At 45.0% G+C, this 25,819-nt stretch overlaps 1 protein-coding gene across 1 annotated transcript; it reads right to left on the bottom strand.

Annotated features, from left to right (window-relative positions):
• Positions 1 to 20,426: 20,426 nt before the first annotated feature.
• Positions 20,427 to 24,703, bottom strand: LOC124297833 (malate dehydrogenase, mitochondrial-like). Its single transcript, XM_046749153.1, has 6 exons — positions 24,571 to 24,703; positions 24,217 to 24,509; positions 21,952 to 22,215; positions 21,224 to 21,350; positions 20,832 to 21,034; positions 20,427 to 20,555 (listed from the first exon to the last, which is right to left on the bottom strand). The coding sequence occupies exons 1-6, from the start codon at positions 24,701 to 24,703 to the stop codon at positions 20,427 to 20,429; spliced, it is 1,149 nt and encodes a 382-aa protein (XP_046605109.1).
• Positions 24,704 to 25,819: the final 1,116 nt, after the last annotated feature.

Genomic DNA, 25,819 nt, shown 5'->3' with positions numbered 1-25,819 from the left:
CAAAGGAAGGACTCGTGATCCGGGAACGCAACGATGCCGATTTTCAATGCGTCTAAGACCGAGAACCTCTTTGATACTCCATGCGTATGTCAGAGTCTGACAGATCGACATGCCGGCGACTAGAAGCTCAAATAAACGTGTTTTTAATATTTAGAATCCCGTCGCGATGGCGCTGAGCGTGGATTGCCGAAGGGAAAGGAACTATTTTAAGGTCAGCGTTCAAAGAAGATAACTCACGGTAACACTATGTTTGACAAGAAAGACATAAAATGGATGCTTGTTGCTGGTATGATTTACACCAAGAATAACTTCCTGCGATTCCGAGAAGAAACGCTGCGCCCTCTTCTGCTGCTATTGCTGCTGATGCAGGAGGTGCCATCGACTCTCTATAGATATGTGTATTTCCAGAATTTATACTCTCGAACACTTTTTTATTTTCTCCCACGTTACCACCTTCGCTGAACAAAAACATGTTCAAGCTACACAAATAGACGCTTCGTGCTTTAAAATATCATTTCACATCCACGTGCAATGAAAACGTGGTCCAAATTTCATCGCTGAAGATGAAAGAAGAACGCGATGGAATAAATGTAATACCTTGCACATTGGAATTCATGATTCCTCGAAAGTTTATTGTGTAATTGTTACAGGATTATATATCACGAGTAAATTAAAATATTTTTTGCCTGACGCATCGCTGTTACGTTGCTCGAGTCTAAAAAGCCGAGGCTTTCATTTTAGATATGGTGCGAAATCGTTCGCCATAATATACACGTTTACTTTCAGCCGTGCGTAGAATATTTTGACTCTTTGAACTCTGAGCCGTTATGAAATCGTTACAGGTACAGCAACTGTCTACTTCGATCGCCGGACGGTTATAGAATAACGACCGATCGGTAACCGACGTAACAAATTTTACCACAGTCGCGAAAATTCGAGGTTCAATTCTCAACCAGATTCACCCACGAATACACCAAGTGCGAATTTTAACAAATGCAACGGTAAAATCAGCGTGTTGAAACGAATCTTGGCAGAAGGAGGAACATTTTCGCGGTCGTTTGCTGGAGCCGACACGGTGGTGCAGTTATCGCTGCAGTTGTTGCCGCCCGCGGAGTGCAATGAGGAAGAGATGGCATCTTCCCGGTCCGCGCGCCTCGTTGTGTCTCTCATTGTTTATCGCTGCGAATAAACTCCTCGCGATTTAATCTTGATTTGCATTGTCACGTCTCGGAGCGGTGCTTTAATAACGGTTCCCCGCATACGGCTATGCGACGCGTCGAAATTCGCACTCGCTTATCTCGCCTCTCGAGCCTCGCCTCACGCTTGGAATTTCGATTTATTTTTCATTTTCGTTTTCCATCCGGACGAACTGCGACTGTCGCGCGAGGCTCGTGAGTTAACCGATGCAGCTTCCTCTGGGCAAAAAAAGAAAAAAAATCGTATAATATATATCTCGTCGATGAGAAGCCGTTTCTTCATCGTTTTGCCGGGACGAGAGGTGAAGCGCCGCATGCAGCTCGATGTGCGGTAATGCGAATTGCACGTAATCGAAACTGCATTGCAGAATTGAATTGCAACGACGATGTACGTGACGCTCGTAGGAGAAGCGACGATTTTCCCGCTTTCTGTGTGTGTGTGTGTGGGTATTTCCACGTGTACCTATCCGCTGTATCTATAACGACGTAATAACACGTGGATGAAAGTTTTCCGTAAACGTTTTAAGACGCCGTTTCGCAGCTGCGCTCTATCTCAAGCCAAAGCGATTCTCGATTCTGACCCGATCTAATGGTTCGATCGGCACGGCGGCAGCTATTCCGCGGCACTTCGCTGTCACATATACCTCTCGATGCTTACTTCTGGGTTCTAACTATAATGTCCCGCATAAATAACTGGATAAATTGATCGCAAGGTTGCGTATAAATTTATACGGTTCTAATCTTCTTCCTCCTCCCCTCATCCTAGACTCGCTAGGCGAAAGCGATTGTATAGCTTTGCGCCTGTCTGAATTCACCGGTGTGTGTCAAGACGTACGTGTGCATTTCAGACGGTCACGTTGTAATACGGTAGAACGCATTTGACACGTCGAAAAACGAACATTAATTGCAGCAATCTTGTACCACCGCTGCAGAGGTGGTTGAATTTTTATGTTTTTCAAAAATTCTGCATTCAGAATGGCGCGGTTCTGGGGTTAAAGAAATTTCCTATAATGTACGTAACGTACGGTACAAATTGGACATTCGTTGAAGAGCTCGGCTCTGCGTGTCACGTCCGAGATACATAGTAATATTTACGATATTAATGATGATGACGGTGATTACAATGGTAATAATAACGGTGTAATAACTCACGTTTACATTTCTACATTACAAACGCAATAGCATAAAATAATTTACGCTGTGATGCAACTGCTTTCTCCGCATTATAACGGATTTATAATCGAGCTTCAGCGTCTTCCGCTATAATGTACAGGTACATCTCGAACCGTGCAGGGATCTGCTAAAGAATAAGTAAATAAATAAATGGTCCAATTACGTAAAGAAAAAATACATAACACGTTGTATCTAGACACAGGAGTCGCGAACTATTACGTTCTTCTGGATTCGATATCTTGTTTGAAAACAGAAAAGAAGCATACAGTGTACTTTTTAATAATGCTTCACGGTCCGGATAGGCGAGGAAGTCGCGGAAGACCTCGTACTGATATGAAAACGATTCGCTTGGATGATCGCTGGAGAAGTGTCTGGAGCCTCGACTGTAACGAGGCTCATACTTTGTTGGTAACGCGATATTAGCTAGATACTGCAACAGAGACAATAAACGTTATACTTGAACGACCCGGTGCAGCGGCACTTGAGCTGCGCGCCGTGCCAGCAGCGTGTATACATGCAGACGGTAATAGGATTGTTTGCTTGTTATTACATCCCAAGCGCCCTACGGCCATAAGCTAGAAGGTACAATTATAACTCCGCTTTAATTACCTCGATAAACGCAGCAGGAAATGACCGAAGAGGAGTAAAATCGATTGCAGAGAAGATCGGAATGCGTGATCGAAACCCTTTAGAATGAAACGAAAATTCCGAACGACACGAAGATCGAGCGAATGGATTATGTTGACAGTAAAATACTCCGAGATCGACTCCAACATCGTTGTTTTCCACTTCTTGAGCCCTGCCGCACAGCTGCAGGTATCAATTACACAAAAGATTGAGCTCTAGACCACACAGAAGCGAGGAAAGTGTTCTGCAGTTTATACACTCGGTACTGCACAGCGTTACGATGGGTATTCAATACTGGATACATGCATGAACAAGGCTTTCGTACCGCTCTGAGAATGGTTTCTTTTCTCGATGCGTGGGTGGCGTGGGCGGCTTCGTTTCACGCCTTGAAACCTTCCAGCCGAGATGCAAATATCACCGCAAGAACAACGCGAGCTTGTCATAAAACCCGCGGTTAACAAACGAAGTTCATAAGAGTCTTTGCAAACAATTTATAAACAGTTAAACCTACGCCGCCGCACGGCAATTAAGCACAATCTGCAAACAGGATGAATGCATTAGTTCGCACGAAATAAAGCTGCAGCGAAAAAAATCCTCCATCATGATTTTTGCCATCCGAGAATGAACCAAAATCGTTCAATTTCATGGACGAGGTCGTTTCTCGTCTTTCAAGTCAACAAACCATTTCCGTTTCACGGGGCTGCAATGGAGCGGTGCATCCTGTTGGAAGACTAATTCCCACAGAGATCGGATGCGCGAGAGGCCCGCAGCCCCGAGTGATCGGGGTTTGATATTATAGAGTGTATAGACAATGAAATTGGTTCTGCGTCTCGTTGAGGAAGGGAAGCTTGCTGCGCACCGCGGCACGAGCAAGAACCACTCGAGATTTCATCTCCTTCGAAGAGAGGTGGGCAGCTGATACAGGTAGGTACGGATTATGTTTGCTCTGCGCTTCGGCACAGGTGTTAAAGCTCCGCAGCTCCGCTATCATTGTTGGCCTCGTGTGTATAATTTACCGGTACAATACCCCGACGATAATTCAATTTGACGTCTACCGACCGTACCTGCGAATTCCCGGTTATTCTCTTGCAGATTATTCTACTTCCCAAATTGCAACTCTGACTCCAAAGACCCTGAGATCTGATGGCGAATTAAGTGGCGCTGGAAATATTTCCAAGTCTCTTCTTTGCACAACTGAAAACACAATATAATCGAGCGTAGATGCGAAAATCAAAATTGTCATCAACGTTTTTCTGTAGTTTTTCTTAGACTGCATTATGGGAATGCGAAAATCTGGAAAGCATGTCAAAGATGAACGATAAAAGGTCAATATCGCCGTAACGGATAGTTCCTTGATTTTTTTCTATCCTTAAGGCTGTTAAGAATCCTAAAAAATTCCAAACATCCATACTCTTCGTCAGTCGATTTACCACGCAGTTACGAAACAAATTTATTGGAAAAAAAAGTCCGATGTAACAGTGTAGCGGTCGAGAAAAAAGAACTGAGAGGAGAGACTTTCGTGCGGTATAAACTCTTGGACAAGTGGACGAACTCAACGAGATACTTGAGCACCTACCAACCGCATGAAAATCGATGATCATCATCGGGAGGGAAAAAAATGGGACAGTTACATGAAAAGCTTCACCAAATGACCGTCCATCACCACGCGTACCTATAAGATCTCGGGGTATTAGGTAAGAGTAAGGATTCTCCGGCACCTGTCATTTCTCTGTGACCCTCGAAAGAAGATACTTCAGGGTGGAATCCATGCGCACATACTTGGTTGAGCTCTGCGTTATCCAATCAGCATAATTCTTTCGGACACATCCTGCTATGATTGTGATACTGCTCTAACAATGCGCCTCGATATCTTTATCCAGCAATAAGTAGTCCAGCACTATTTCCAAGTACCCAACTTCTTCATGTTCGAAGCTGGTTTCCCTGATTCCGTGGAACGATGAAATTCCAACGTTTCAAAGTCAAACGCGTTCGTCCTCAACGTTGAAATTTGATACCGTTGGAGTAGGGAACAGTACAAAAGGTGATCTGGCCATTTGAAATGGCCCCGATGTTGAAACTTCCTCAAAATTCGGAAAGTTTTCATCTGCAGCGAATTCAGTTCCTTACACCACTGGGGGATGAATGATCAGTGAGACGGCCAGATGTTGGACTTCTCCTAGGCAACGACGCTGATGTTATTGGGTAATAAAATGAATTGCGATCGAAGCGTTTTACACTTGGCCTCAGCGGACGAGAGCGTGTGCGCGTTCGCGCTCAATAAACCGGTGATAAATGTGCGACTGGCTGCTACCACGGTGGGTCTATAGTTAGATTCTACTATACGGCATTCGGGGTAGGTCAGGAATACACCCGCTGACGTCGTATATCATTCAAACCGTCAAGATTGTCGAAAGAAGGAATAAAAAGGAAATAACAAAAATGAAAAACAACAAAAAGAACGCTGGAAAAGAAAGAGAAGAATAAGAGGATAAGGAACCGAAAATTAGGTACGTATCAAATTTCAGAGACCAGAAGCCCGAGGAAATCGATTTGAAGAGCACACGGTAGTGTAGCTACTTTTCTGTTTTCTGCGGTCGAGCTACTCGCTTCCATCTATGTAATCCGACCGCCGAATATTGTCAGAACCAATTCCCATAGTGCATTTTGGTCGTTTTAACACCCTGAGCTTGTGCCCAAGTGTTACACCTTACACCTATAATACGTTATACAACAGCGATACTTTAATAATTCATTTCGTGTCTTCGGGTAATTAAAATACGCCGTTGAAATATTTATAGGCAGTCAATATGCAGTGGAACCTTACTTCTTTTTTAACGTCTCGTCTCTCTAATTCCAATCAGTCAAGTGTAAATTGAATACACTATTCTCGGAACCTCGACAGTTGGGAACGAATGAGTTAACTTTACAATCGAACATTTGCACAGGATGAAGAGGACGGAAAAAACTAAATACAATTTAAAAAAAAAGAAACACTGAACGAAGGAAAAATAACTATACGCCAAATTATCACACCGCGTGGGGAGATCATCCTTCACTGTGAGTGAGCGAGGGGACGAGGAGAGGAACGAGAGAGCGGATAGTAATTTGCGAGTACATAAAAGCAACGTGTGAAATTGCGAATCCCGCTCGGGTGTTGAAAAAAGTGATTTATAATGACCGTTTCAAACGCTTCGCTGGCCGCGAGCCAACAGCTGATCCGGTTTACATCGATTTATCATTCAAACCATTTGCCAACCTGTGTAGCAGTCCGTGTAGGTCTAATACCGGAGACAAGTGAAGTCGTCAGAATTACTTAAACACGCGGTTGCGGTTTATACGAATTAAATTTTTTCGATCATTATTTGCTCGAGCAGTTATCTTGAGAAGAGACTAAGATGCACCGAAACATTCGGTTTGGCAGAAATGGATTTAAAGTATACACCACCCTTGATATACTCCAAGAGTAACTTAAAACAGGGTTTATGATACTGAGTTGATAAATTGGTCAATCCATAGATGAAGATAAACTGTTGAGATAAACGTCAGGTGATATTTCGCATATATACAGCTGGTCGGTGAATGATTCGCAGAATTTTGGGAATGAGATGTTTTTTCATGTACCGTCCAAAATTTTGAATACTGCAAACTAGATTCCGCTTAGACCGCAAAAATTGAGCGTAATTCAAAGTAACGAATATCTCGTAAATGCGAACTGGACGGAATTCGTTCGGTGGTTCGGTGACAATTTTACTTCTATCACTATTATCGTTTTATAGTAAAACTGAATGATGTAGCTGATGCAGTGTTTTTTTTTTTTTTTCAGCTCTTCGAGGTTCACAATCACAATCCTGTGGATGGCAGAGAGTACCCATCGCCCGCGGGAAAGATCGATGGGCGTGCATCCGAGTCTTTCGACTACAATCGCCTTTGACCCCGACGCCCGAGGCTGGACTTCCTGGTGCGAGAGACGAATGGGTGGAAGTTCTAGGAGGTCTCGACCTTGGCCGATGAAGAAGAACGGACAGTAAAAAGTGGGCGAGGAGGTGCCGGAGAGGAGGACGAGCTCGGAATAGGTATTACGCCGAGGACGATGGAAAAACGGAGAAAACTGGATCTCGTGTAACTGGAAGAACCTGCGGTGAGTGCGAGAGCTGGTTATGCACTCGAGTACCGGGTATACCTACATTGAATAAAATGAGTTGTGTACAGTTTCGCCGATGCTCCTCGGCCGCTTCGCTCGGCCGTGCCGCGGTTCCACAATCCCGAGGACTCTGATCGCGGAAGCTGATGCAGGCGCGGGAGTAGCCGGGATGCCGAGATGCCGGGACGCCGACCGCCAAGGGACCGCGGTCACGGGATGGGAAGGTCGCCCGGAGGTCATTCACCCTGCGCCCTTTCCCCCCCTCCTCCCTAAGACTTGCTCTATGCCGCCTTGTCCTCCTCCATCTCTCTGCTTCTTCTTCATCTTCTTCTTCGTCTTCCTCTTCCTCTTTGCCTCCGCTTCGTCAGCTTCTTCGCTCTCTGCCATCTCCGATCCCTCCCCCGTTCGCTCTTCGCCTAGAGCATAAGGATGGGTAAGCACCTTTTATACGCTCACCGGTTCATCGCCGCGTTCCCGGATCGTTGGACCGATTTGCTCGTGTCGGATGATACTGGTTCAGTGATTGCTGATCGCGATTCATCATGATTTTTATTTAGCTTGCAGTTGAAAGATTTGCTGGATGGAAACGAGGAGGAAACTTCAGTAACTATCTTTGATATGCTGTTTATAAGTTGTACGTAACGTGCCTGATGTAGACAACCGAATTCCACAAAAATCCTGATTATAAATAATTTCGCAAATATTTATGAGAAAATAACGTTAATCCTCTCGTCGTGAAAAACGAAGTTGTGAAATCGTACCTTGACTTTATTTGAACGGTTAATTTGACTGGTATTTTTCTTTATCCATGGCAATTGATAGAGCTCGATGCGCGCGCGGCGGTGGCCTCAAGTTTAATTGCAACCTAGTTGAGCGCGGAGAATCCGGATTGCGCAATTGGCAATGACTCGAGCGAAGTCGCGGAGAGGTTGGCGAGCGGCGCGGGGTAAATACTGTATAAATAATAACGACTATCCCGTGATCCGAGAAATCCATAAAACGCCTGGCGCCAGGTATATGCGTGCATTCGTGTGTAGAGCCGGTGAGAAAAAGCGGTCGGCAGGAAAACCTCCTTGAACGTTAATGCCCCGAGTAGTGGACCGTGTTGACAAGCAACGGCTGCTGCTGGAACTCAAAGGCTGCGAATATCACCGAGCGGTCTGGCGTAAGCGGCATTCGGTAGCAGGAGCTGGGATGCCAAACCCGCAAAGAAGCCGGGACCCGGGAGAGGGAAAAGCCGCGAGGCGGTAATATCGCAACGAATGTCTATTACGGATTCCTGCCACTCGCCGGTGTAATTGCTGAATGAAGAGCCGGCATTATTACATGGTTGTGTATACGCTGAGAAACTATGCAATTATGCATCCCCGCGAGCTGTATTAATTACTCGGATGCATTCGTTGCAGCAGCGGCTTCCATAGGAGTCGCGGGCCCTCCAGGACTCGGGAAATGATCCGGCGATAATTCGAGACGCTTTTTTATCCGTACCCGTCCGGGAATAGCTGCCGCTACACGAATTGCGTAACGCATCGCGAGTTTCTTTACAGTTTAAACCTGGCGGTTGATAATTTATTTAGTTACGTCTAAATTACTCCACACATATTATACAAAAATGAAAACTCTTCAGGCGCGCCGAGAATCTTTGGAATTTCTCTTTGTATGCTTGTGTATGTATGTATGTATGCATGTATGTATGTATGTATGTATACGGAACTGCATAGAAGACGAGCTGCGAGATGTAATCAAGCTGGAATCGGGCGAGGGGAATACTTATATAGGTGTGTATAATATACAAATAAATCCGACCCGCAGCGCTTGCGTATTTTGTATAGGTGGATGCTTTTTTTCACAGTCTTGTGAATTTTGTTTAAAAGTTATTTTATCGCATTCCTGCGGTCCGATTGCTCATTAAAATATAGCGCGATGCTCGGATATGCAAATCGATCGGAATTATTACACGCGTCTCCAGCGATCCTACATTAAACACACTTATTTTATGCTTCGGTATGTTAATATTAAATTATTATTGTTGAACGTTAAACTCGGGCAGAAATGCCGCGGCCTTTCGCACGCCGAGAAACTTTCCAATCCCAATATTCTCTGTTACGGTGTGCGGCAGTTTACGTGGGCAGAGCCGCATAGATAGGAAGATGGAGTTTGCGTTTAAATAAATCGCAACATTTTATTCGCACCGTGTTGCGGTTGACAAGGACGCCAGGTGTGGCAGCACCGTATTGAACCTCTTCTGCTGCAGATGTTCGCCAGCCTCCCAGAACCATATCCTTTTCATCGACCCTCGATTGTTATCGTTATTTCGAATCGGCGTAAGGGTGGTGAAAAAAAAATCGGTCACAAACCTGCTGCGTCAATAAATTCTGCTTTCAGGTGGTCTTTTGATCGGTTATTCAAAAGCGAGAGAGAGAGAGAGAGTGAGAGAGATATGTACAGATAGAGAGAAAGAAAAATTAGAAACAGCGTAGATCCATTTATAACCATTCCAATTCGTGGATCTACGTTAACGTCACCTGTAACGTGGCCTGCTTAAAATAGCCCGCAAAAATCTGCATAAAGTCAATAAATCGCCGAGTTGTTACTTACGGAGGATCCGTTGCGAGAGGATGAATAACGCACGTAGCGAGTGAACGAGTGAATGAACCATAAAGAACGAAAGTTAAAGCCTTTATTGTAATACTTTCTGCCCGTCATTGCGTCTCAAATGACATACATCGACTAGCCGCACGGTGTTATATATAATAGACGTACGCGTGAACCTGTGCCGAAAACGAGACAATCCAATTACGTCAAGAGTCGAGCGCCGAATGGATTTGACAAATGATGTGATAATTACACGTGGAGGGGTAAACGAAGGTAAGGAAAAAGGAATAAAAATAATCTCCGCGGGATTGACAAATGACAGCCCAGCTTTCAGAAATAGATAGGTCCTCTACATGCATAATATAGTCTTCGAATAATTCGCATCTCCTTAACAGGTTGCGGGTGAAACGTGTACGATAATTGGCACGTGTAAGATTTTACATATTTTTTTGCCGGCTCATGAATGTAGCCAAAAGTGACATGATTTTTGAATAAAATATGCGACCGCGTTTTTTTTTACTCGAGATACTTTACGGAATTTATTATATACTTACCCATCCAATATAAGACGAAGAACGCGGATTTTACCGGATTGATATGCCGGGTGTTTGCGTGGCAGTTGATTTCTTTTTCCTCGGCCGTTTTGTGCCAGCGATGAGCTTCGATGATAATCGGTTTTTTCTCAACGCGCGGTTCAACAAACTTTGATTACTATTTGCTCACACAAGTGAACGTGCAGCCGCGATCATCTAATCGTTAAACATTCCACGAGCCTGCAGGAGCCGCTGGACGGTTAGGCTTATTACTAACAACTATCGTGATTCCGCCGAATAAATGAACCACACTCCAGAGATCGATCGTATAATATCGCGAAGGTCGACCAGTATCAGTGTGCGAGGCAGCCACGTGCATACATTCGGAATCGCGTGCATAGGTAGATATATTGTACATACGTGCACGGCGTGTGTTCAGACATCATCGTGATACAGACAAATCTGCGAGAATATGCGCGCCGTCTGTGTAATTATGCGTGTAACTTGACGGATCACGTAAGTACTCGAGCACCGAGATGGTGAGAAAGCAAAAAAGGTGAATAAAAATTAAAGGGGAGGAAGAGATAGAGAGAGAAAGATGTACGTACACGCATACATCGAAAGATTATAAGTTGGTTGGTCGAATGCGATTTGAATAATTATATAAGCGCTTGTCATCGTACTCTCGTTAAGATTCCACGATGCCCCTCATTACACATTTCTATTTTCGTTTCAATTATTTTATTTTTTCACTTTACACACTTTTTCTTTTCCCGTCAAATTTCCAAGCACAAATTTATATGTAAGTATGTATCATACGATGTAACATGTGACGAATTCTTAAGGCTATCGGTTGAACTTTTGCGGGATTACATATGTTAATCACTGCTTTGCAGGGGACGATAATTCATTCGAACCGTTTAATATTTTTCTTTCTTTTATTATTAATAATATTATTGTTGTTGTTTCACCGCATTTTTTGTTGGAACTAATCGCGGCTAATTTTACGGAATCGTTTCGTTTCAGGACTCCGAGCGTAATTACACGACCGGGTTCGATCCATTGCAGGATCCGAGGTCTAAACGGTCTTTGATTTATGGTCGTAGAGCGTGTATGCGACGTGAGAGACTGACGGACGAGCTAGCTGAAGTGGCGGTATGCAACGCAAACGACGACATTACGAATTCCAATCGTCATTTTGAGATGATTTAGCTGACGGGGATTTATCGCCTAATAAAGGAGGAAATAGGACGATAAAGAAGCTGCGTAGTGAATATACGTGCATACACGTACAAGGGTTGGAAATTCCGTGGAAGTCGAGGTAGATACTTTCGGTCATTAACAAGTCCGGGCGTAAAGTCTCGGGCCCGCGGAATCTCGGGACAAAACGGTTTTTAACCAGACGGTAATGAGCGGGGAGGAGCTGACAAAATTTTTACACGTTGCGACGCGGGTCAACCGATCTAAGGGGGGCGAGTCTGGAATTTAATAACCGTGTCAGACGCGACGCTGAAACACGAACTACACCGCATTCTTCGGATGGTGTAAATGCCTCACTGTCGCCGCTCTGGTTTTGGATAAACGAACAGAGAGACTCGACGACGAAGACGACGAAGACGACGAAGCGTGACGCCCGGCGTCGCGATGCTGCCAACAAATACATCGTCGCCTCCTCCCATCCGGGGATGTTCGCCTCTCGACGACTCCGAGATCCGCCGATTGAGAGAACAGACACGGTCTGTCCGAACTTTGACAAATCGGCTAAATTACACGACTTCACTCGTGCTACAACGTTTTTTTTTTTGTCTTCCATAGAAACTACACGTTTCTTCGACGAAGACGGGAATTCTGAAATGTTGATATTTGAAAGTTGTCTGCGGATCTCAAGTATCGTCGATCTGTATCGTAATCGAGAAATGTGATTCGGGGTACGATATATAGGAATTTATTTCACGCGGCTGTGACCACTGTTACTACTATTTTTTGATTTAATCAAAAATTTAAGACTTAATTTGGAACTCGATCGATGAAAGTACTTCACAGTTATTCAAATATCGAACAAATATATTTCATTCGATGTTGCTTTTTTCTGAGCGTGAAACGTATCTCAGCAGGAATTCTTTAGGCTATTCCATTAAGCCCAGGCCAATCAACGACTCGTTCCGTCGGTGCTGCAATGTCCAAATATTACTTTAATTTCTCAATACTTGACTACACCTACATGAAATATCTGTCAGTGTGTCAATGGTTCGCTTCAGTCGGCGACAAAAAGTAAGTTATCCAGAAAATAATTGCAAACGTCGGATGCCGGTGCCTGAAAGGAAAGATTGAAGATCGTCGTGTCGGTTGACCAGCGACCTTTCTAAGCACAGCCCGCCGAATGAAGCTTCTAAAATCGCCTAATTTGGTGGCGCCCGTTGTCGCCTAAATTAAGCCATAAAATTAATTGCTAGTTACGCTATTCGCCGCGGCCTCGAAGATTCCTCATGCAGATAGATCCACGGTTCAAGGTTCGAGGCTGCAGACTTTGTTAGTGTGGATTGTGCACGCCCAACGGCGGATATAAATTCTCACACGATTAACCGTACCGCGAGATATTCCATGTATGTATATACCTATGCTCTCAACGCGTAAACGCAATTACGCGATCAAACAATCAACTGTAAGGTAATGGACATGGCGTGGCTGATAATCATCCGGCGTATAAATTCAGCCGCCTCTACGAGCAGATGGATCGCAAATATTTGACTATCTTCTCGCCTCTCGCGCTCGCAGCTATTCAATTCCAATAATTGCAACGAGGTGGCGAAAAGTATTTCCTTCGTTAACGAAGCTCTCGCCTTATAATTTACCTCTTCTTTCTTCACTTATCGTTAACCAGTTTCAGGTTCGTCAAAATCCCTCGCGACGATTCCGACGATAAGATTTCGCGAGGTACGAAACTTGCGAATCCACGTACGCATGCCTTTTCCGCATTCCTATGAAGCTGCATGATATTCGCATGCGGCACACGTATATGTAATACATACTGCCCTCTTTACTCGATATCTGTATAGATGACTGCACGCGCATCTTATATAAGTAATGTATACCCTGTGGTTGAACTCGCGACGTCGGCAGAAGTTATCTGCTGTTTGTTGAGCACCTGCATATCGAAAAAATCGCATGGTTATGTGCTCCGCAGATCTTGGCTGAAGAACATTTCAGACGGTATGGAAGTTGATTAACTTGTTTTGCTAAATTAACTGCAGGTGATTACGTGCGCAGGTGATCGTTTCGAAATGAGTAAAGACACGATCACATTTATTAGCTACACAACGTGGATTTGAAATTTACGACATTTGGGATAATTGATTGCGACATTTAAATATTTTGAAACTTTCGGGTGTGAAAATTTGCACAATGTAAAAGAAATTGTCGTACGTTCAATTTCTATGTTATATATATATAATTATATATAAATAACGTGAAACTGAATACAAAGTTTATACACTATAACGCGCTGATCGTGCGATGCAGCCTGCCTTGAAAAAGTCGATGAATAAACTCCGGCTTGGATATCCACGGAATTTATCCGATGCCCGAGGAGGATTCGACGTTTCATGCAGAGTGTACATTGTTCAAGCGATCAGAACATAAACATACGTAATGACGGAAACCGTGAGTGGAATTGAGTAACGCCGATAAATAGAATCCTCGATCTCTGAGGGCACATTACGATAGTTTTCAAGAGTCGCGTGCGACCGACGAACCTTATTTATAGACTTGTTGCATTACTGCAGCCTCGAGTCGTGGGTGGGTGCATTGTGAGAGGAAAAGGGGGAAGAGGAAGGGCTAGAGATCGTAGACACCTACGGTGGCGCCGCGTAAGTTCTGCGTCTGCGGGATGCTGCACCGCACCGGCATACCAGACGGCGTCTCCGGTCTCTCGGAGGAGGAGGAAGAGGAGTAAGAAGGAGAGGGAGAAGAAGAGAGGAAAATAAAAGATTCGTGAGAAACGAAAGAGATACGAGGATGGAATTAGAGAATAGTTGAGAAGGAAATTAAAGGTCCCGAGTTCCGTACGCCGCGTGCGTTTCATTTCGTTCGCATCGATTGGCCAACATCCGAAGAAGCTGAAAAATATACAATCAGGTGCCCCCACCTTCCAAGTGAGATAATTGCGCTTGGCCGACGAAGAACGATTATACAGCTTTTCTAATTACCGGCAACCATTTCACTTTCTTCTCTCTTTATTTATACACATTATACATACATACACGCAGGATGAATTTATTTTTTCACTATCGTACGGATACATTGAATGAATAAATACGGTAAATCAAACATATTCTTGGGGGGCTGAAGGCAACTACCCGCACGCCATCCCGGTGCGCAGATTTATCGTCATCGTTTCACCGTGCGATGGCTAATAATGTAAGTAAAAGTAATTGCGAAGGAAGTATTGCCGCAGCTCATCGACTGAGAACTGCTGCAGCACGCGAACCTTCGGGATGCATCTTATACATGATATAACAACGTACAAAGCTGAGGATAGATCGAAGCACGAGGTGTTGAAGAGGATTGGCGTGGCGGAGTAGGTGCTGCAGTCTGGGCACGCATCCCGGGTTATGCGGCAAATTATAATAATCCTCGGGAGGAAATCCACATGGAACAAAATCCCTGCACTTTTGACCGAATACGAAGTCGCGTATTCCAGCATCTGACATACGAACTCGGGTACCTATCCAACCTCGGCAGTGTATTGAAAAATCAAAAGAAAAATGACAAAGGAAACAAGTAGCTACAATAAAAATTGGTGACCCGAACCGTTCTCCCTGAGCACACGTACGCATATGTGCATATATGTGTTTATGTATCTATCTGTGTACGTAAAGTACGATGTTGATCTACCCTAAGTAAGACGTAAAACAGTACCGGTGATTTTATGTCCGTTTCTTTCACCCAGCGTTTCCACTTTCCGCCCGATTGAACCTTTGGCTCAGCTGTGCTCGGGGTATCGGTTCGATGTACGTACGTATGCATACGTACATGTGTGCGTATAGACTCTTCGTGCCGTATAGCTGTACGCCTGTAATGCACGTGTATATTCGCTCGTAAACCACAGGGCAAGAACCCAGACAATCGCCATTAACCAGTTTATGCTTTATCGCGTGCTGATCACAGTTATTTCAACCGATTCGTACCAAACACTGTACCTACACATATATGTACTTTCCGCCTGAGCCTCTTATCCACGCTCATGTGTTATACGTCCTGCACGACGGGATTGCTATTAGCCAGACCGACTCGATTTAGTCGAACTCCGTGCGTGCGCTTGCCATATTCCTACGATGACTGATCGCTTTCGCTTGTGCGAACATAAGACAGTTTGAGTGGTACTTGGTTAACGCGGGTGATAGAAATCGATGAGGAGCGGTCAGATTTCGACAATCAGCTCACCCAAAACGGACATAAAAGAAACGATGCGTGTTATATGCAAAATCGTGTATCGATGCGGGTGAATTCAACAAATCGACGAGATACGAAGAGTTCGATGTAAGCAATGAAAATAAAAACTGCAAAGGTCCAGCTAGGAGGCAAAGAGGCTTGTAAAATCTCAAGAAAATAGTAAATTGTTGTAAGAAACATCCGGAATAGTGAACTGAACAGCTATTTCTTATGCAGAAATGTAATACTGGAGTAAGGGCATCTTGGGCACGAATAAACGTTTCCACGAAATAAAAATTTATAAGACGCTCTTCTTGCCGCACCTTGTATACCGTGCAAACGCCTAACTTACAAAAGGTGCGTTCTTCGACGGTAAAAATGCTGTATAGATGTACGCGCATAGGCACGAAGAACAAGTTTTCGTAGCACGTGCTCGCGCCGTTAATCCCTGACTCGTGGAACACGAGACACACGGGAGCGTGGAATAAAAGCGTCGGTATATACATATATAGACGGACAGCAGAGACGGAAGCTAAAAGGCGTCGTCCTCTATATCATAATTATATCTATTGTACAGTGGCACGATTTCCGATACGGTATTGCGACATCGTCTCCTAGGAACACGTTTCACACCAACGGTTCGTGACTTAGAATGACTCATAAAATCACACGAACGCGCTGCAGCGTTCGATACTAGGAAAAAAAAAAGTTTATAGAAGAATTTTGCTGTATTTGGAAATTTCACGACGATGTCAGCCGGCTGACCGTTTCAATCCAAAACCGCATGGTCGACGAACGGATATCGAATGAGAGGACAGTGATGACTTCAACCCTGACGGTTTTTGACTAAAAGGTCGCTCTCAGGTTTCCAGAAGTAAGTGCAAGTGTGGCAAGAAGTCAAAGAGGAGGAAGAAGAAGTCGCAGCTCGCAGGATTTATGAGCGCGTTACACGGAGGCCCACCGCTGGGAAAACGAGACGGACGCTTTCGTGCGAGAATGGGAATGGGAAGCTGACGGTGTAAAATCTCGGAAGCTATGGAAGTTTTCGTAACGGTAGGACATTTATAGAAGATTCTGTCGCTCGGATAAAATAGCGGGATAAATTCTGGAGGCTTGCATCTAGGCAAGTAGGCGAGGTGTGGGGGTAGGAATGGTTCGCCTAATATAATATCAACCGCCGCTGTCTCGCCGCTTTTTCCTTCCTCCGCATTGGAACCGTTTTTAGAATCTGGGAGCCGCTTTTAGATCCGTGATCCCTTTTTACACCCCGGAAACACACCCGAGGAATTAAAGAGAAATGGAGATGTAAGAGACGGGCCACGAATAAACGTCGCAATATTTTTAGACAAAAGTGTTATAAGTCAGAATAAATTTATTCAATTGTAATCTTCTCTGTGAATTAAATTAGTGAAAACTAGAAGATACATATGGTGTCTAGGTTGGATTTGAATGTCTTGAATGGTACTGTTTGCATTTCTGAATGCTGCTTCCCCTCTTCCAGTAATCATCGGGTGAAACATAATCAAGGGATGGGACCCGTTCGTTATAGAATTTGCGTTCGCTTGTGGAGATGTATTACAAGGTAACCAATAAGCTGCATAAAGTCGGACGGAGTATGCGTTCAAAATTAACCCACTCCGCCAGGAATAGTCGGCCGGATATTTTCGTGCGGGAGAAAGCAAGAATCTATGCTCATCGGTCGGATGCCGGGAATTACGAACAGGAAATGTTTACCGGCGAATTACTGGATCTACCGTCCGTGCCGACAGCTTAACCGTAGAACAGCGACGGAGGCGCCGCAGACAGCGAACGAGCTTTCGAAATTTAAGGACGACTACCGCCCGCTCTATTCGTGTAACCCGCGTCTCAATTGGTCCGCGAGCCATCCACGACGCGGGGAGATTTACGCCTGGGTGTGGGTGGAGGTGACCCCGTCTCATTTGTTTCCACTCAGAGAAGCGGGTGAATTTATCGTCCTGCGGTTGGCGGAGAGCTGACAAGAAGCGAAAAAACGGGGTAGAATGGGAAAGGAACGAGGTCGCTCGTCGGGGATCCGCTAACTCTGGAGGCACCCCGGCAGAAAATAGACGAACGGCTGGTGGATGTGGAGTTTAAACAAACACCGGCCGGCGCCATTTGTGGTGTATCACATTGTGCGGTGCAGCGAGTGGCCGATGATATTACTCCGAAAATAAACCGCCCGCGTACCTACGACTACGATTCTTACATTTCTACATATCTGAACGCTTATAGCCTTCTCGCCCATCCCTCTTTGCCTAGAGATGCATTTCGTGAATACCGCCGCCGCGACTCATGATCGTTGGAAAAACACCCCGCGGACCCACCGCGTGGTTATCCACCGGAATATATTCGGAAGTAGTATAATAAGGAGAGTTCTGCGTACAGATCCCGATACCGACATCTTACCGACATCTTTAGCCGCTTCGCAGCCCAGACACAAACCCTTTCCTCCAATAAAAAAAAGTTTGTGTCTGAGCTGTGAAGCGGCTAAAAATGTCGGTAAGATGTCAGTGTCGGGATCTGTACGCAGAAATCTCCTTATTACACTACTCTCGGAGCTGGATTTGAGTACCATTGTTGTACTTGTACTGAGATTTGGCGTGACGACAGGAAAGATTTTCGGAAAATTTGTCTTCTTCGAACATTCCACTTTGTCGCTGAAGATCCGTCCGCTTGCGCCGGAAAAAGAACGACACCAATGGCTCTTCAAACCGCCCTTAAATCACGCTAGTTTCGAGGTTCGAACCTGGAGTCGCGATTCATATCTCATCCGAAATTATCGGCAACTTGTTGCCCCGGTATTCCGAAAGCCAAGGGTATGGTCGTTAGGTAGGTAGGTATAATAAACTTTACGAGCAATCAGTCATCCGCACGGCTTGTGCGTCGTAACCAAAGCACCGCGTAGAGAAAACGCGCGGGGTGCCCATCGCGCAGTAAAAGATATCGCAGTCACGAAACCCGGTGGGGGGTTAATCGTAATAATCACATAACTAGTCGGCCGCCGCATCAATTTACCCGTTTATTACCCCCTGCTCTAGTTCGAGTTTTTCAAAATTTTATTGCACCCCCCCCTTCTATGATTCGTAGTTATACTCGATTTGATTTACGACACTCGGACCGCACTGCGAGCATCGCATTACCGATGAACGTCATCGCCCTTGACGAAATGAAACTAATTTCATCGACGTCGAGCATATTTCTTTAGGGTGCGTTGTACCGATTAATCAAAAGGATTTCGAAACTGATCACCAGGGTTGTGATGGAATGATAACGCGAATGATCAGGTTCAAGAACGACCAGATAATTGTGCACCATCAAGTCAGAATTATACCATCGAATTATTTCCTAATTTGAATAGCTACCGAAATTCCATGTACCGCGACAGCAGCACCTATGCAGAGGAATGTGAAAATGGAAAAACTCGGAGAAAACTCGGTTCAGCCGCGAAGATCTCGTGTAAGGAATGCGCGGATGGTCCGGAGCATCGAAGGTCTGGCACGTGAGAGGAGGTAGTAAAGACATGTGTTGGTATGGGTGGAGTATGCTAATAAATCCGTTGGTAAGGAGCGCTGATGGATACAAATAAGAATATTCCAAGGGGGCCGAAGCACTTGGAGGTAATTGTTTGGGGCATAAACGTTAACGATGCAGCATGTCTCCGAAACAAATGCCTGCAGAACGATCAACCGGCGATGGTGATGGTGGTGGTGGTGGTGACGGTGCTGCTGCTTATCGTTGCTCCCAGTCTCTTACTTCGGCATTATGCAGCTACTCCTACGACTGACTGGTTATTTTTACACGCATCGTGAGAGGAGACGTACTGCCAAGCGGTATTCTCGACGGTTACTCGTTGCCCTAACCACCCCTCCCAGAGACTGCTAGTTTCAATTAGTCTTACACCTTCCTACGATTGCTTTTCTTTTATCTTTTCCCCGGCGCCAGCGATAAGCCGATGAAAAAAGAAGGGAAGAGGAGAGGTAAGAACGGAAGATAAAAGATATACTGTTCGATCTGCATACACCGTCAGGATCTCATGAATCAACTGATACCTTCTTCCTCTTCGCCGTATTCGTGTAACTTGATTGCCGGTTTCAGTTTACTATGGGACTGATTGTGCACTCATGAAGACTTCCATAACTTTGAAGTTTTACAATAAATCAATGACCTGACAAATATCCAAGAATCGATTTTCGTGAAACTTAAACGGCACTTTGCTGTTCTGCCCATCCATTCATTCCCAATGTCGATTTCACCGCTTTGAATTTAATAATTTAATCGGGAATAGAATTATACGAGTTTTATTGACAAAATTTAATTTCACTTTTACCAAAAATTGTAAACAACAAGTTTGTCAGACGGACAATTTAAATATCGTAAATTCACAACACAAGCACGAGGATAAAATTTACATTCTGAGTGAAACCTTCACGGTTTATTGGAAAATGATACATTCACTTCTGCTTTCGAATTCCAGGCAAATTCCGAAGTCTGAAATCCGTGACTCGGATCGAAGTCATTGAGTCGATGAATTTTCTTGAATCTATTCCACTCGAAATTCACTCTAGGCTTGAATAAGTTTAATATTATTATCTTACTTGATTTCTGCCATACAAACATACGTGTGCGGTACAACGAACCGTGGATAAAATCTGCGAGGGACGGTTTGGGCTGATGGAGGATGCCTGCCGGAATCTTGAAGTGATTATCATCCTACGCAGCAGGGATCGGAGAATTCGGATTTGGATGTCGTATGCGAGCCGTTAGAACGAGACTTGGGCAAGGCGTTGGATCCGTGGGGCAGACTTCGGTGGAGGGAGTCTTGGAGCCGAGTGCCAGATTCTGTAAATTCCAGTAAGATATCATTGTCCAAGATTTATAAAGGGTCTACACTTTTTGATAAATGGTCCTTCTGCAACCGCCGAGGAATGCCTGCGTCGGGTGCGACGCCGTCGATCGGAAGAAGCGCGTGTTTCGCAACATTCTCCAGGTTAGATTGAGAGACGTGCACTCAAGAGGTTCCTGAAACTCGGATAAGCAGCTGCGCTTCGTCAGAAAAAATGAGCCCCGAAAGGATCGGAGCGAGACTGAAAATATGTAAGAAACTCGTCTCCGTACCTCCCCAATCTTGATGCCCGTCTTCAACAAAGGAATCGCGGAATCCAACATCTTGCATTCGTAATCCGTGAGCGGCGGCACACCCAAATTCTTTTGGACCCCGTCGGGCCCGAGTTGCAGAGGCGATGCGAAATACGTCACTTCCGGCACGACGCAGGACCGGACGTAGGCGCATTCAACGACACCCGGCAAGCCGCGAAGTCCTGTCGATTTTTCGCACCTTAATATTCTATTTTTCGGTGGTATTCGGCGAAGCGGATTCTTTCAAAGAATTCCACGACAGGTGCGGTCTTTGGAAAGAATCAATCTTACGTTGTCTGCTCTTTGATCGGGACATTTTAATACCAGCATTATACTAAAAAAACTGTCCCTTTTTCACACTCTCCTCTTACCTTTGCACAAAGAAACGCAGAATCTGGCAGCAGCGAATGCCATGCTCAATGAAGGGGTGCCGCTACCATCGTAGGCATTCATGAGTTTCTCATTTGCTGATTTTACCGACAAACTGAGCCCGCTGATCTCCTCCTGTTCGAGAGTAAAACAAGACAGTGCATCAGATCGGTTTCTCGTATCGATCACCGTCCGTGCATAAGCCAGATAATAGCCATCGCGTCCGTTGACAAAGGAATGCCTATTTGGATAATATGTGGAGCGCGACACACGCGCGCGGCATACTTTCTACCACGGGAGCATTCCTACGGCTCTCCAATTATACACAAGAGATAATGAATTAATATACAGAGTCGAAAGACGAAGCCTATGGCCAATGATCTCGGGTCGAGAAGTCGAGCGGCCGCATCATCGCCCTGGAATGTAAGACTCATTCCTTCTTCCACGCCATACACACCTACCTTCTGTGCAACGCAACGTGCAAATTACTCGGGCAAAGGTGGAATGGCGGAGTAGTTTCTCGACTAGGAGAGGGAATGACACGTGCAAATTGTTCTTGTCACTCTCGCTCGTGTAATACACAAATGTGAGAATATCCCGGTGAATAGTTGCACGCATGCAATGACACATACACAAGTACCAGCTGTCATCGCGCTTATAGTGCGAACAATAATTATCGCTGTAATAACTAACGCCGATGGCGACAATTGAATCGCTTTATGCGTGTGACACTGACGTTCGTTAATTTGCAGCTAGGCTTGATGTGAGAGAAAAGCGGGACGCAAGTCCGCGCACAGCTTCCGCCGATAACCGGAACCACCACTGCTTCCGGAGGCAGTCCCAGAATCTCCGCGGCGAACGTGTTCGATCGCACGCAATCCAGCGTAGTCACCCCGAATATGTTGTTCAGCTCGTAGAGACCCGATTTTTTGTACAATTCGGCGATCATCGGTATCAGAACGTTCACCGGACTCGTAACGACGCCCAGCATGGCCTGAAAAAATGATGCCTACTTAGAATACCGTGAAGGAAGTAGATGAGAAGAATTAGAGGTATCCAATGAATTTTTCAAAACACATAACAACACCGTTGGTGGTTTCGTGTTTTTCCCACTTGTCAAATCAGAACTTCGTCAAAAAGTGACTATTTAGACGCGGATGGGCTGTCGAGATTAGTCGAAACATACACAACGGAGCGTTAGAACGTCGACGCGTACGTCGCATGCATATCGGTGAATTTAATCCCCTCATTTATAACGTCAAAATACACCGAAGATCGTGGGAGGAATTCAGGAAATAGCGCCGTACGCGGTCCATATTTCAAATGCATACCTATATTATATATATTTAGAGAAGCGAGCGGCGGGTTATTTTTCACTTCGAAAAGAACAAGCCTCGCCCGAAATTCCTTCTCTCGACTCAACCCAAGCGCCGAGCTCCGCCGAATTCGTTGATCGGTGGAACGAGGATTGGCCGTGGCATATTATCGTACGCTTCGTCGTCGGGTTGACGAGCTGCCTGACGTTAATTGTCAGCGTTGAACCGGGATCGTTCGGGAATCCGAAAAACAGATCCTCTCGCACCTCGTCGCCGATGCTGCACGCTCGGATAACGAATGCATTTGGGTCTGGACCAATTAGGTCGCGAGCTGACGTTAATTGCGAGCGCAGCCAACGCAAGGGCCGTCGGCTGTCACCCGAAACATCCGCGAACGCAGAACGTAACGAATCGGCGCCGATTAGACGGGGCCAGGAGTTCTGATCTAATCGTGAACGCCGCTGACGGACGCATTCCTCTTATCCGCAAAATACAACGCGCGGCGAGGCCTTCGAGAGCTTTTCGTACGCTTCAAATATCGACACGGAGTAGCTTAAAACCATTCTTTCACGAATGAATCGGACGGTTTTTTTCTAGCAATTGTACCACTATGAATAAACGGGAACGAAAATTTTTCCCAGAAACAATTTGACCCGTAGATTGGAGCAGACGCTTTAACTAATACGGACTCGGTTAATCTCGCTTTGACGCAGCTAATTGAACCGAGTCGAAGACACCCGGCAGATTCCCTCTGACGAGAAAATATTTCGGCATAACAGGCGGAAAGGTGATTATTTATGAAAAAGACATTTTTTTTCCGACGAGGTATAATTTATTAATAAAAAATTTAAAGTTGAATCGTTGAACACACGTGGGCTCAACTAGCGTGCTTTTTAGCTTACAGCAAATACTGAGAGATGAATGTAATCGTCATGAGAACTAATTTCACGTGACCTCGGGTGCTTGCACAGGGTAAACGTATTGAATTATATCAATCGTCGTAATCAAGCCGGGTCAAAAATTCCAGAGTTTAGTATTACGCTCTATTGATACGTCAATCTTCGTTAAAATATAACTAATTAAGGTATACTAGACACTTTAGGGCTGTCAATCGTCATTTAATTCACCGTACTATGTGCGATACGGACATATCGCAGCGCTAATTGCTAACTCTTCAGAATAATCACTACTATACATTAATCGCACATGCAATTCAACGGTAAGTAAATCAACGCTGCTCGACGTATCAAATTCGAGTTATATGACACCAGCTTTGTATCTTTCCTCCTTATCTGCGAATACATGTATGCAGTGGGAATTACGAACACTTGAATAAAGAGAAATAAAATAATCTGATGCAGAGTACAAAGCTGAAGAAGAATGATCGAAGAGTGAATAGGCTGTAACAAAAATTCAACAGGACGTAATCGTGAGTATCTTATCTGTCGTGAACTAATCTCTTTTCTCTAATAGAAACCCTACAGCTGCCGGTCTTCACCGTGAGCAGAGTTTAGTTACCATGAATTTATAGTTGAAGGTATGTCGGCCCATGCATCAAATCGACAAATACGGAAGAACGCATCGGAGCAATAAATTAAACTACAGGAATTTCGTAAGTTGAGAAATAGCATGAAAGAAAAACTCATCGGCAATTTATAAGGTTATTCAAATTAACTCACCCTGGGGCAGTGCTCGGTCAGATGGGGAATCAGTTGGGACAATATTTTCGCATTCGGTTTGAGAATTTGCTCACCGTTGCGTTTTAATTTTTCCGGTTGTCCCGCGGTTATTATAACAACTTTGGCGTTCCTCAATGCCTCGTGAATGCTCGAGGGACCTGAGTAACCGTTCACCTTGCATCGAGCGTCGACGTGGTTCAGTTCAAGGGCAAGACTATGCATCGGCAGTATGTCGTAGATCGCAAGCTCGTCGACGATACTTGACCGCTTTAAAAGCAGAGCAAGACATCTCCCTGAGACGAAAAGTTTCTTATAGCCAGAAAGCCATGAGCTTTTTCCGTGGCTCAATTGTACCTGTTCTCCCAGCAGCGCCCAGAATCGCGACTTTCATAACCTTCGAATTCGTCGGAACAGTCGTTCGGAAATATCGACGTGGAATTTTTATCACCGCAGAGTTCCACCTGGCTTTGCGAAAAGCCCCAAACATTTTCCAACATATCGTCTATTTTGATAGTTTATAAATTACTGACTAGAAACCCGTGTTGTAAAATTTGACGATGTGACACTTCTGTCACAATAATAATATTAGAAATAAAAAAAAAAAAAAAAGGAACTACAAGGAACGAGAGGGGCTAAATTTTCATGCCTCGGTGGCTGAAATCCATTAAGAATCACGGGTCTCTACGATGAAAGATAAATCAGGCCTCCAGTCGGCTTGCTGCTACTGAATGTATGGAGTTATAACCGAGGAGACAGAATTCCTAGTAGGTTACTTATCCGGTATAGATTTCCGTGGAGCGGCGACGAACTCGCGATGCAATGCATAACTCCGATCCGCGATGCAGGGTTAGATGGAAGGTGGAAGGTTTCCGGGGAACGGAACCCAGGGCGACGTCTTAAGTCACGTTCAACAGCTCGGTTCCTAGAGGCCGTGGACTCGGCGCCGGGTGTCGTATGACCCGGTTCTCCAAGCCCGGCTCCCGGGAACGCATTCCTTCCCAAGTAACAACGCCGATATTCATTAGCAGCGTGCATATACACCGGCGACTGCTTGCGCGCCGGAATCGACTTACCGATTCCAACAACAATCAGAACCGCTTATCGTACATCCCAGCCGGCAATACCACAACGATTAAGTGTAAACATACAACGACGATCAAATCACGAGTTACTGGGTTACAAGTTCGGTTGTCTGATCGGCATGATTGGCATCTCGCAGACATCCTTGAGTAATTTTTCGCAACAACGATGATGTCAAGCTTATGAAAACCGCGACGAGAAAAGAGGGCAGAGGGGAAGATAAGGTGGCTAAGTCGGAAGAAGTGCTTTTCGTGCGAAGCATTAACCGCTGACACGTGACGCCGACACATAAAAGTGCATCTCTCGCAGCGCAACGTTTCTTCTCTAAATATTTTACAAGCTGATAAAACATGGAGGTTAGGTGGGAGGAGCTTGAAACTTCCCAACGGCTATTATACTCTGTGTTCCGGCGATCGCTGTGCAGATTTCAGGGAATCTAGGCTGAACCGTATCACCAGAAGTAACTTTTGTTTCGTCTACATTCTACACAGAGTCTTGTCAGAATCCTGTACGCGTAATTCTT

This window comes from Neodiprion virginianus, chromosome 2, assembly GCF_021901495.1.
Source record: "Neodiprion virginianus isolate iyNeoVirg1 chromosome 2, iyNeoVirg1.1, whole genome shotgun sequence".
Classification (NCBI taxonomy): domain Eukaryota; kingdom Metazoa; phylum Arthropoda; class Insecta; order Hymenoptera; family Diprionidae; genus Neodiprion; species Neodiprion virginianus.
Note: the sequence above shows the minus strand (reverse complement) of the source record. Positions and strands in the feature narration are given on the sequence as shown.

Coding starts and splice junctions, on each gene's coding strand:
- LOC124297833 (XM_046749153.1), bottom strand. CDS start 24,703: ATGTTTGGGGCTTTTCGCAAAGCCAGGTGGAACTCTGCGGTGATAAAA. Junction 24,510..24,570: donor GGGCGCTGCTGGGAGAACAG/GTACAATTGAGC, acceptor TTTTCGTCTCAG/GGAGATGTCTTGCTCTGCTT. Junction 21,351..21,951: donor GCAAATTAACGAACGTCAGT/GTCACACGCATA, acceptor GAACAGGAGGAG/ATCAGCGGGCTCAGTTTGTC.